This window comes from Amblyraja radiata, chromosome 2 (assembly GCF_010909765.2).
Source record: "Amblyraja radiata isolate CabotCenter1 chromosome 2, sAmbRad1.1.pri, whole genome shotgun sequence".
NCBI classification, from domain to species: Eukaryota; Metazoa; Chordata; class Chondrichthyes; order Rajiformes; family Rajidae; genus Amblyraja; species Amblyraja radiata.
Window position 1 is genome coordinate 130,673,939 of NC_045957.1, and position 12,871 is coordinate 130,686,809.

At 41.0% G+C, this 12,871-nt stretch overlaps 1 protein-coding gene across 6 annotated transcripts in view; it reads right to left on the bottom strand.

The window, feature by feature from the left end:
* arhgap21 (Rho GTPase activating protein 21) overlaps positions 1-12,871 on the bottom strand; it is a 182,279-nt gene that overhangs the window by 7,517 nt on the left and 161,891 nt on the right. For all 6 annotated transcript variants that reach the window (XM_033015808.1, XM_033015799.1, XM_033015814.1 and 3 more), the window contains 2 exons: positions 10,762-10,867; positions 8,393-8,424 (listed from right to left, as the gene is read on the bottom strand). In XM_033015808.1, the coding sequence (XP_032871699.1) occupies positions 8,393-8,424; positions 10,762-10,867 (138 nt within the window). The remainder of the gene's footprint in view (positions 1-8,392; positions 8,425-10,761; positions 10,868-12,871) is intronic.

Here is a 12,871-nt window from a genome sequence, read left to right on the forward strand (position 1 = left end):
TCTCTCCATATCCTCTGAGTGTTGTCCAGCATTTTCTGGTTTTATTTCAGATTTCCAGCTTCTACAGTTTTTGGATTTTCAAATAAGTTTTCATGCTTATCCAGTTCCCTTTGGACTGTTTCCATGATCTTAACAAATGTGAGCATTAAAAAAAATCTGAGGTTAGTAAAGATTTTTTTTTAATCACCAGGGAAAAGGATGCCTTGGATGGAGGTTAGGGGATGGGTACGCTGATATTTCAGAACATTTCTGCCTCCGGAAGAAGGAAGGTATTAAGGTGAATATGGACTGATGGGAAGGTGGTGCCTGGAATGTGTTACCTAGAGTGGTGGTGGAAGCAGATATGATAGTGCCATTTAAGGGTTTTAGATAGGCACATGAATATGCATAATTGGTATCATGTTCAACATGGCCACCGTGGGCCTGTTCATGTGCTGAACTGTGCTATTCTATGCTCAATGGACGAGTTGGGCCAAAGCGGCCATTTCTATGGTGTAGAGCTCAATAACGGTTATTTTTTTCACAGGCTCAAGTTTCTGTTAATTTCCACATTTCCTCTGCATGATTTGCATGAAATTGGCCAAAATATTGCAGAATTCAATGCACACTACTTCTGTTGAAATCAAGCTCTTGTAAATGAAGAAACCTAAATAGGCCATTTAGTGCTTTCAATTGACCAAATTTTGAAGGAATTAAAAAGATCAATTTGCATATCTTACATCAAGAAGCCTTCAACTGTATGCTTGTCACTGAAAATGCAGTCATTTAATGATGGAATAAAGTTAGCACAGCTGCCAGTGAGCTGGTAATTGAGGATAAATTATGATGATCACTCAATGACTGGAAATTAACCACTTAAACTTGGGACTGTGGTCTATGTGCTTGTGCGGGAACCTTGCAATTTAACTTAAAAAGTGAGCAAAATCAGAAGTGTGCTTCACACTATGTTTTACGCTATTCCTTTATCCTGTATCTGTACGCTGTGGATGGTTGGATTGGAATCATGTATAGTCTTTCCGCTGACCGGATAGCATGCAACAAAACAACTTTTCACTGTACCTTGGTACATGTGACAATAAACAATTAAATTTCAGAACTCTTTCCACTACTACTTTTTGAACTATACAATTCTGAGCTAAACAAATAACTTAATTTTTTAATTATCCACTGTTGGATAAGGTTCTAATTATCCACTGTTGGATTAGGTTAGGATTAGGGCAGCACGGTGGCGCAGCGGTAGAGTTGCTGCCTTACAGTGCTTGCAGCGCCAGAGACCCGGGTTCAATCCTGACTACGTGTGGGTTTTCTCCGAGATCTTCGGTTTCCTCCCACACGCCAAAGATGTACAGGTTTGTAGATTAAATTGGCTTGGGATTAAAAAAAGTAAAATTGTCCCTAATGTGGCTTGGTTCGGCAATTTGAGTGGCTTGGTTCGGCAATTTGAGTGCTCTGGAGAGGAAAAGACTACAAAAAGTAGTAAACACTGCCCAGTCCATCATCGGCTCTGACCTTCCTTCCATCGAGGGGATTTATCGCAGTCGCTGCCTCAAAAAGGCTGGCAGTATCATCAAAGACCCACACCATCCTGGCCACACACTCATCTCCCTGCTACCTTCAGGTAGAAGGTACAGGAGCCTGAAGACTGCAACAACCAGGTTCAGGAATAGCTACTTCCCCTCAGCCATCAGGCTATTAAACCTGGCTCGGACAAAACTCTGATTATTAACAACCACTTTCTGTTTTCTGTGTGCTTAAGCAAAGCAAGAATTTCATTGTCCTATACAGGGACACATGACAATAAACTCACTTGAACTTGAACTTGAACTTGTTATTTGCACTTTATTTGCAGTTTATTTATTCATGTGTGTATATATTTATATCATGGTATATGGACACATTTATCTGTACTGTAGTAAATGCCTTACTATTTTTCTGTGTGCTTAAGCAAAGCAAGAATTTCATTGTCACAGGGACACATGACAATAAACTCACTTGAACTTGAACTTGTGTGTAGGATAGTGTTAATGTGTGGGGGTCGATGCAGACTCGGTGGGGCGAAGGGCCTGTTTCCGCCCTGTATCTCTAAACTAAACTAAACACTGTTCTTAAATCACTTTATGGCCTTACCGGTTCCTATCTTTGCAGTCTCTTCCAAATGCACAATCATTAGACAAATACAAGGAACTGTAGACGCTGGAACGTTGTGTAAAATACTAATTGCTGGAGGAACTCAGCGGGTTAGGCAGCATCTGTGGAGGGAACGAACGTGACGTTTTGGGTCAGCACAACTGTCTGAAGAAGGAACCGAACCTAAAATGCCGCCTGTCCATCCCCTCCACTGATGCTACCTGACCTGCTGAGTTTTTCTGAGTATTGTTTAAGAAAGAACTGTAGATGCTGGAAAAATCGAAAGTAGACAAAAATGCTGGAGAAACTCAGCGGGTGAGGCAACATCTATAGAGCGAAGGAATAGGTGATGTTTTGGGTCGAAATCCTTCTTCAGTCTGAAGAAGGGTCTCGACCCGAAACGTCACCTATTGTGTATTGTGTGTTTCAATCATCAGAGATACGCACTCCTCCAATTTGTGTCTCTTGTTCTTCCTCAGATTTAACCGTACCAACATAATTGGCTGTGTCCTCAACGGCTTACATCCTTAGATCTGGAATTACTTTCATAAACATAACTTCCTCTATAGAATACTTCTCAGAACATGATTCTTTGACAAGCTACTGGTCAAAAGTCCCAATATCACTTTATGTTCCACAGTATCAAATTTTGCTTAGTTTCATTCCTAGCAAGTACCGTGGGAATTTTATACAGAAGAGTTGCAGTGAATCTAGTGGCGGAATTAATTGAGATGCAGACTGTGATGGAGATGGTAGGTTACTTGAGGAGGGGATTAGAGATAGATTTGAACAAAGATGTGACGAGGTGCAAGGGAGATTGGGCTAAAGACTGTGGTCAGTTGGATAGGCAATTAATCAGTAATTGGGAAAGCGACCATCAGAGTGAATGCTAAGGAAGCCACTTAGAAAACGTCATACCAGAAGTAACACAATGTTTCTACACTTTCTAAACTAACAGCTTTAACATTCCCAATAATAGAGGAAATTTCTGCTCACCCAATATAGGATAAGCAAAATAGGAAGCTGATGGAGATGATGCCATCAGCATGATGCTTTATTTTCAGATGCTAATGCCAAGTAGAACGGATTTTCCGTATTTTTGTACGGAAATGCGATAAGAATACGGATGTACAGTTTTGCTTTGTTAAATACGGATTTTATTTAAATCGGCCCGACTTCCTGTTTCATCTTGCTGCTTAGAAAAATGCAAGGATATAAAAAATCAGACTGTACCTCTAAAAATTATAGCAGATTAAATCTATTAGTATTTTAAATTTAAAGATCTGGATGATTATTTTTTGTAAGCTTTGATCTGCCTGTCCCGCTCAAGATTTAAACAGCGCTGTCAGTTTAGAGCATGGGAATTTAAACGAAGAGCTGTCTGCCACAGCGCTACCGGCTGGAGCGCAATAGGCTTTAAACATAACGCTATGGGCTTTACACATAGCACTATGGCCACAGCGCTATGGGTCACAGGCTGTTTGAGAAGGGAGAGGGAGGGAGAGGGAGGGAGGGAGAAAATAAAGGAAGGAGTGAGGGAAATGTGGGTGGGAAAGAGAGAGTGGGAGGAAAAGAGGGAGGGAGGGAGCGAAAGAGAGGAAGGAGGGAGAGTGAGGGAGGGAGAGGGAGGCTTCCAAAATGGCTTCTACATCATCAATAGACAATAGGCGCAGGAGTAGGCCATTCGGCCCTTCGAGCCAGCACCGCCATTCAACGTGATCATGGCTGATCATCCCCAATCAGTACCCCGTTCCTGCCTTCTCCCCATATCCCCTGACTCCGCTATTTTTAAGAGCCCTATCTAGCTCTCTCTTGAAAGCATCTAGAGAAACTGCCTCCACCGCCCTCTGAGGCAGAGAATTCCACAGACTCACCACTCTCTGTGAGAAAAAGTGTTTCCACGTCTCCGTTCCAAATGGCTTACTCCTTATTCTTAAACTGTGGCCCCTGGTTCTGGACTCCCCCAACATCGGGAACATGTTTCCTGCCTCTAGCGTGTCCAAACCCTTAACAATCTTATATGTTTCAATGAGATACCCTCTCATCCTTCTAAACTCCAGAGTGTACAAGCCCAGCTGCTCCATTCTCTCAGCAAATGACATTCCCGCCATACCGGGAATTAATCTTGTAAACCTACGCTGCACTCCCTCAATAGCAAGAATGTCCTTCCTCAAATTAGGGGACCAAAACTGCACACAATACTCCAGGGCGTGGTCTCACTAGGGCTCTGTACAACTGCAGAAGGACCTCTTTGCTCCTATATTCGATTCCTCTTGTTATAAAGGCCAACATGCCATTCGCTTTCTTCACTGCCGGCTGTACCTACAAACTTACTTCCATATGTTCAAGAAGGAACTGCAGATGCTGGAAAATCGAAGGTAGACAAAATTGCTGGAGAAACTCAGCCTACTTTCATAGACTGATGTACAAGTGGCGGCGCCTAACGGCAGCGGCTCGACTACAGTCGTCTGTCTTTTTTTATTTTTGTCTTGTTAAATGTATGTCTTGAGTTCGTTTTTATTATTTTTTTTAGCTGTGTATATGTGGGGGGTGGTGGGGGGGCTGTGGGGGAAACCGTTTAAAAATCTCTTCCCTGTGCGGGGACCCGACTATTCCCTGTCGGGTCTCGGGTGTCGTTGGGCCTAACATCGTGGAGCCGGCGGCGACCTCCGGCTGGGACTAACCTGAGGGCTCCAGTTGCAGAGCCTGCGGAACTGACATTGCGGAGCTGGCCAACTTCGGAGCGGGAAGAGCTGTGGTGGCCTGTGGCTGCGACCCGACCTTTGGAGTTCGGAGGCACCGGCCGCAGACCCGGTGGACGGGAAAATCAGGAGCTCGCAGGTCCCTGGTGGGAGACCGCTTTTCCGAGCTCCGCAACGGCGACTTCTCCCGCTGGAATCGCGGGATTAAGGACATGGAGCCGGGGCCTAACATCACCCGGCGTGGCTTAGACGGCCTCAGGACTTACCATCGCCCGCCGGGGGCTTTAACATCGGAGCCCCAGTTCGCCTCGACACTGCAGTTGGACTGCTGGACCACGGGAGAAGGAACAAAGGGAAGAGATAAAGACTTTGCCTTCCATCACAGTGAGGAGATGTTGGAGACTCACTGTGATGGATGTTTATGTAAACTGTGTTAAGTGTGGGTCTTGGATTGTTTTGTAATGTAAAAAACTGTAGAAATGATATTTCGTTCAAACCTAGGTTTGAATGACAATAAATTGCATTCTATTCTATTCTATTCTAAGGACCCCCAGATCCCGTTGTACTTCCCCTTTTCCCAACTTGACGTCACTTAGATTGTAATCTGCCTTCCTGTTTTTGCTACCAAAGTGGAAAACCTCACATTTATATGCATTAAACTTCATCTGCCATGCATCTGCCCATTCCCCCAACCTGTCCAAGTCACCCTGCGTTCTCAAAGCATCCTCCTCACAGTTCACACTGCCACCCAGCTTTGTGTCATCTGCAAATTTGCGAATGTTACTTTGAATCCCTTCATCCAAATCATTGATGTATATTGTAAATAGCTGCGGTCCCAGCACAGAGCCTTGCGGTACCCCACTAGTCACTGTCTGCCATTCTGAAAGGGACCCGTTAATCCCTACTCTTTGTTTCCTGTCTGCCAACCACTTCCCTATCCATGTCAGCACTCTACCCCTAATACCATGTGCCCTAATTTTGCCCACTAATCTCCTTTGTGGGACCTTATCAAATGCTTTCTGAAAGTCCAGGTACAATACATCCACTGGCTCTCCCTTGTCCATTTTCCTAGTTACATCTTCAAAAAATTTCAGAAGATTAGTCAAGCATGATTTCCCCTTTGTAAATCCATGCTGACCCGGACCGATCCTGTTACTGCTATCCAAATGTGCAGCTATTTCATCTTTTATAATCGACTCCAGCATCTTCCCACCACCGATGTCAGGCTAACTGGTCTAGAATTCCCTGTTTTCTCTCTCCCGCCTTTCTTAAAAAGTGGGATAACATTAGCTACCCTCCAATCCACAGAAACTGATCCTGAGTCTATAGAACATTGGAAAATTATCACCAATGCATCCACGATTTCTGGAGCCACTTCCTGAAGTACCCTGGGATGCAGACCATAAGGCCCTGGGGATTTATCAGCCTTCAGTCCCATCAGTCTACCCAACACCATTTCCTGTCTAATGTGGATTTCCTTCAGTTCCTTCATCACCCCAGATCCTCTGGCCACTACTATATCAGAAAGATTGTTTGTGTCCTCCTTTGTGAAGACAGATCCAAAATACCTGTTCAACTCATCTGCCAATTCCTTGTTCCCCATAATAAACTCACCTTTTTCAGTCTTCAAGGGTTCAACTTTGGTCTTAACTAATTTTTTACTCTTCACATACCTAAAGAAGCTTTTACTATCCTGCTTTATATTCTTGGCTAGCTTACCTTCGTACCTCATCATTTCTCCCCGTATTGTCTTTTTGGTTATCTTCTGTTGTTCTTTAAACATTACCCAATCCTCTTGCTTCCTGCTCATCTTTGCTACGTTGTACTTCTTCGCTTTAATTTTTATACTGTCCCTGACGTCCCTTGTCAGCCACAGTCGCCCCTTTCTCCCCGTGGAATCTGTCTTCCTCCTAGGAATGAACTGATTCTGCACCTTCTGTATTATTCCCAGAAATACCTGCCATTGTTGTTCCACTGTCATCCCTGCTAGTGTATCTTTCCAGTCAACTTTGGTCAGCTCCCCCCTCATGACCCCATAGTCCCCTTTATTCAACTGTAACACTGACACCTCCGATCTACCCTTCTCCCTCTCCAATTGTAGATTAATTCTGACCATGTTATGGTCACTACATCCTAATGGCACATTAACCTTGAGGTCCTTTATCAAATCTGGTTCATTACATAACACTAAATCCAGAATTGCCTTCTGCCTGGTAGACTTCAATGCAAGCTGTTCTAAGAATCCATCACAAAGGCACTCTACAAAGTCCCTTTCTTGGGGTCCAGTACCAACCTGATTTTCCCAGTCTACCTGCATGTTGAAATCTCCCATAACAACCACAGCATTACTTTTGCTACATGCCAATCTTAACTCCTGATTCAACTTGCGCCCTATGTCCAGGCTACTGTTTGAGGGCCTGTAGATAAGTCCCATTAGGGTCTTTTTACCCTTACAATTCCTTAATTATATCCATACTGACTCCACATCTCCTATTTCAATGTCACCCCTTGCAAGGGACTGAATTTCATTCCTCACCAACAGAGCAACCCCACCCCCTCTGCCCACCAGTCTGTCTTTTCTATATGAGGTATACCCTTGAATATTCAGTTCCCAGCCCTGGCCCTCTTGCAGACATGTCTCAGTAATTCCCACAACATCATAGTTGCCCGTTTCTAACTGAGCCTCTAGCTCGTCCACTCTTTTCCTTATACTTTGCGCATTTGTATACAGCACTTTGACCTCCGTATTCACTGCCCCCCTCGCACCGTTCGCAATTGGCCCTGACCTTACTCTGTTGTCCCTTCTCGAGCTTTCCTTCCCATTAATTCGAGAATATTTTGTAATTTTTCCTGTAGCCACTTCCCCTTCAACTCTATCTTTATACTCCCAATTTGTCAATCCCTCCCTCCCACACCTAGTGCTAAAAGCAGGAAGCAGCTGTTCAAACGGCAGTATACAAAGAGATAGCAATGAATGCACTGTCAAATAAGGTGCATAGAAGACGTCAATTGGTAGCAAAGTTATGCATCCTTGTACTCTTGCATGGGTATGACCGCACATAAAAAACATTTTTTTCAGCAAAATGGCACGACGTAAAAATACTGATTTCCTCAGCAAAATACTGATTTTTAGGTACTAGAATACTGAAATGCTCTGACAAAACTTGGCAGCTTTGGTATTGGATACAGATGATAAACAGAATGATAGCACGATGGACAACCAAGAATAGGCATTGGATGAGCATAATAGGGGCAACAAAAGCTACAGATGGGTTGTGAAAAGACATGGATAAATAATGCCCAAGATAGTTGAGAAACCTAATACTCTACATCAAATAATTTTACAGGATATTTTATACAATGCAAAAAATACTTCAGAGAAATGATATGTAGAATGCAACATAAGAGATTGGTGAAGGTAAGATAAAACTTGATTACATCCTCAATAATCATTTGGGAGAGCCTTTTAAATTCTAAAATTCAACAATATTTTTTACTAACTTTCTATGCATGCAACAAATTGATTATAAAAGCTTCTATTTTATTTGGAGTTATGCTCTCACCTTAGATTTTGCTGAGTCACTAGTGGTTGAATCTGTTAAAAAAGGAGAAAGGCATTGTATTTATCTTTTACAAACAATGTAATACACATCTATAATTATGAAGCAAAATCATAATTCATAGAAAACAGTATGACTGCAATAGAAAAAGGCACAGAGTGGAAGTTATAGCTCACTGAGATGAAAAGCAGCACAGACAGCCACCACCATGAAAGTATGCTGTGAAATTGGGGTTAAACCAGCTCAATGAGGGGGGTGGCAAAGGGACCCTGTTCTCTTAGAAAAAACACAAACACTAATTAAACATTAGTACATATTGAAACAATTTATTCTTGTTTCCATTTGCAGAACTCATTCTTTCAATTTTATTTTAAAATGTGTCCTCATAACATGCTTTATGAAAACTAAAGCATTGATATTTCTAAACACGCTGAAGGTTTCTGAGTTGCAGCTGCACAAATGTTTGTATCAGTCTAAGGGGCCTACATCTACAAGATCATACTTTAAAAGACACCTTACAAGAATTATTGCAGGAGAAATTAAGGCAAATGATTGCAGCCCAAAACAAACAATGCACAGAACTCAAGACACAGAAAGTAATGTTTTTTTGTCCTTAAGCTCTATTAACATTACTTCAACTGTGTATACTTTGAATTCACACAAAAGCATGTGACTTTCAAATTTAACAAGGGTACGATGAAATGTAGAATGAAAGCTGCAAAAAGTGATTTACTATGGGGCAACAGCTGAGGCTCTAAAATTACGAGGGGGGCAGAAAGGGGCTAGCAAAGTTCCAATTTTTTTAATATAAAATTTTGACATTTTACAGTACATTAAAACTATTCCTACAGTTCACTTTGCAAGTCTGTAAGGCAGACCAAGAGCTGAGCCCCCAGCCACACCCCTTTTGAAACATGGTTTATGCTACACGACTATAAAAACTAATAGACCATACCAGGCTATTTCTCCTCAGGGTCTGCTTCAGAAATGATAAGAAACAGCAGAAAGACTTTAAGAAAGTAATATTGGTCTTTTAAAAATAACAGCAAATTTACATCACAGACGATAATTTTCCATTTTACAAGAAATGGGGGTTTCTGCAGACTAGGCAGCTACAATTAGGGCAACAATCCTCCTTCTTCCTACAGTTCCAGTTGTCCATCAGTGACATCACAGAATCCATCAGTGACATCACAGTGTGATAGACTCCTCCAACTTCGCCTGTTTCAAGATCAGTATGTGTAAATGCTGGAAAAAAACCCTTCAACACTCAAGACAGGAGCTTTGTGACAAAGTTGACAAGTTTGGGAAAAGACATGCTGGGTTAGTTCGACAGAGGATAGGATGACAAGTTCACGCTAATGGACAGAAACATCCTTCCAAACCATAATTTATGATATCGAGAGTAAGATCAGAAGATAAAGAAATGGCACAGCATAAACAAATGATCACAATAAAGTACAAATTATTGTGCAATTTTAATTAACAATTAATTTATAGAAGACAGTCACAAAACTTGCAGACATATTCTCTAACAATCTTCCGATAACAAAAGCTACGGTGAAACACATTACTTTAATCAAAACTCTTGAATACATTCAGTTATGTCAGATATAAAATATTAAATCAGTATCTCTTTTTTCATTCTGTAGTGCAAGTTAGTTTGCACATCTCATAGAATGAAATGAATGCTAAATTATTTTAAAGTGCCCCGGATATAATTTTTCCCCCAGTAATTTTAAATTTAATGACATTACTGTCACTCCAAAGTAAGAGTGTCATTTGATTCAGTTAAGTCAAAATAGGCTGGAGAAAGAAAGTAAAAGACCTTATGAAAGTTTGCCTGTGAATCCAGCCCAAGTACAAGATAAAACGGATATTAACACATTCACACATCACAATCCCACATAGTACAGCACACAAGCTTCCAGGTGAGCCCTAACTTTATAGTTTTCTCCAGACTATTATGTTTGACACTTATGTTTCAATTAACCTTGCAACAATCACCAAAATGCAAGCCAACACATACATAATGAGAATTGAGATTGCTGGAAACACTTTAGTCCTATGGTAAAATTATAACTTAAAGTGCATAGGACATTATATATCACAATGTTATAAAAACCATTTACCTTTAAATATTATATTCACGGATAACCATAAAACAATACACCTCTGAATAGTTATGTACATAATTTGAAGTTATTATAATTGGTTCACATATGCAGTAAATTTCCCCTACAAGTATTTGCAGTTTTGAATGGGCAAATACAAGCATTTCAATCTTGAACTGTCTACTTCTGTAGGAAGTTGGTCAGTAACAATGACACTGTCTGTTACCGAACTCTGCAGTGTCTTGTTCAGGCAGTTACCTGAAACATCTCCCGGAGTAGTTCCTGTTCTCCCAATGTTGGTTAGCAAATGATCTATGTTTGGCACTGGCTGTGTATCAACTGTGCTTTCTTCCTGGACTGGTGTCTACATTCACAAGAGTAAGAAGATCAGAAAGTTGTTTTTCTTTTACTAGAACAAAAAACACACCAGTAATCCAAGTCTAAATGAACAATAGACTTTTACATTCTCCAGTGTGGCAAGATTGTCAATGAATAGCATATCATCATCAATGAAATGCCTTAACCAGGGTCCTAAAAAAGATAGTTTTTTGGGACGACAGATATGGGACGACAGATGGCGCAATGGACTAAGTGTTCGGCTGGCGACCGGAAGGTAGCCGGTTCGAATCCCGCTTGGAGTGCATACTGTCGTTGTGTCCTTGGGCAAGACACTTCACCCACCTTTGCCTGTGTGTGAATGTGTGTGAGTGATTGGTGGTGGTCGGAGGGGCCGTAGGCGCAGATTGGCAGCCACGCTTCCGTCAGTCTGCCCCAGGGCAGCTGTGGCTACAGAAGTAGCTTACCACCACCGAGTGTGACTGAGGAGTGAATTAATAATGCGATGTAAAGCGCCTTGAGTATTAGAAAGGCGCTATATAAATCCCATCCATTATAGTTTGCCTGATTTAAACGTAAAAGCTATTCTTTGAGTGAATGCTTTCAATGCTTTAAAGGCTTTAAATACTGGACCCACTTCCATTCTGAGAAAACAGGACTTCTCCTTTGCTGTGTTGATATATAATGAAAGGATGTCACCAAATGTTAAATTTCAAATATGCAAGAACACACAACCAATTGCTGCTTTATGCCTTTTGTCTAATGTCTAACATAAATAGTGACAGTCTTTCAAACAAAAAGATAACATATATTTGAACTCCATTTTCAAAGGTTCCAGCATTTGCCACCCATGAAGAATATCAATTAACCAAATGGGTTGTGACAACAATCTACCTAGTTTGTGATCATTTTTACCAATGACCACATTACCTTTCAATTTAGATAATAACTAAACTTAAAATAACTGACATGATGAGATCTAAACTCAGATCTCTGGATTATTGGCTTATTAGATGGTAATCTAACTGCTGTGCCACCTCTGTATGCCGAAATGTCAACTAATTTCTAACCCACCCCCATCCCCCACTCTGCCTCACAGATACTCATGTCAATGCCACTAACCAGATGAGATTTATGTTAGAAGTAAACTTGCAATCGCTTTAAACCCAGTGTGGGATAAGGAATCACCACTAGGACTGGAAATACACACATTAAAAGGAGGCTACTTACTTTGCCTCCATTTTAAAAACTGAAGCACCTGGACAACCAAGTTTCAATTGTTTTTAAATCTCCGTTAACCTTTATATATGAAAATATTTACATTTCTGCAATAGCATTCGTGAATTACAGCAGTCTACGCATGTCATTTTCTGAAATAAAATTAGTAAAATTCACAGGGTCCAGTAGGAAATTCCCCTCCCTCTGCTTCCTCCAAATTTGAGGCAGGTTTTCTATACCTATTTCAGAATTTAGAATTAGAATCAGTCACAAAGAAAGAGAATGCTTAAAAACCTTGCAAGCATGAATCAGATTCTTCCAAAATAGTGACAGTCTGTTTCAAACAAAAAGCTTACTTTTCTCTCACAGTGAAGCACCACACAATACTGATGGCAGGAGAAAGACCAAAGCATGACCTTAATAGGTACCTTAATACCTTGGTACCATGACCTTAATAAACACAATGTGAAGAACTCACTTGGATTTCAAGTGAGAACAAACAGATTTCAGTAGCTTCAAAACCCATATCATCTATTCACATGAAGACCAATATTAGTTTTACTCAACATGTATATTTCTGTATCAATAGTACATCAAGAATTAATAAAAGGCATCCATTAACGTTAAATAAAATCAGGGCTCCAAAGAATGAATTAGCATGTAAGGAGAGCCAGACGGGAGAGCCAGTGCATTAATAACAGCTTTCTGCAATTTGCACTTTTCTGAACCACAAAAACCACAAATGGCAACCGGTGGCACCAAGTAATTGTTTCTTTACATTTTCTGGAGGATATTCATGCATTTAAATGTCATT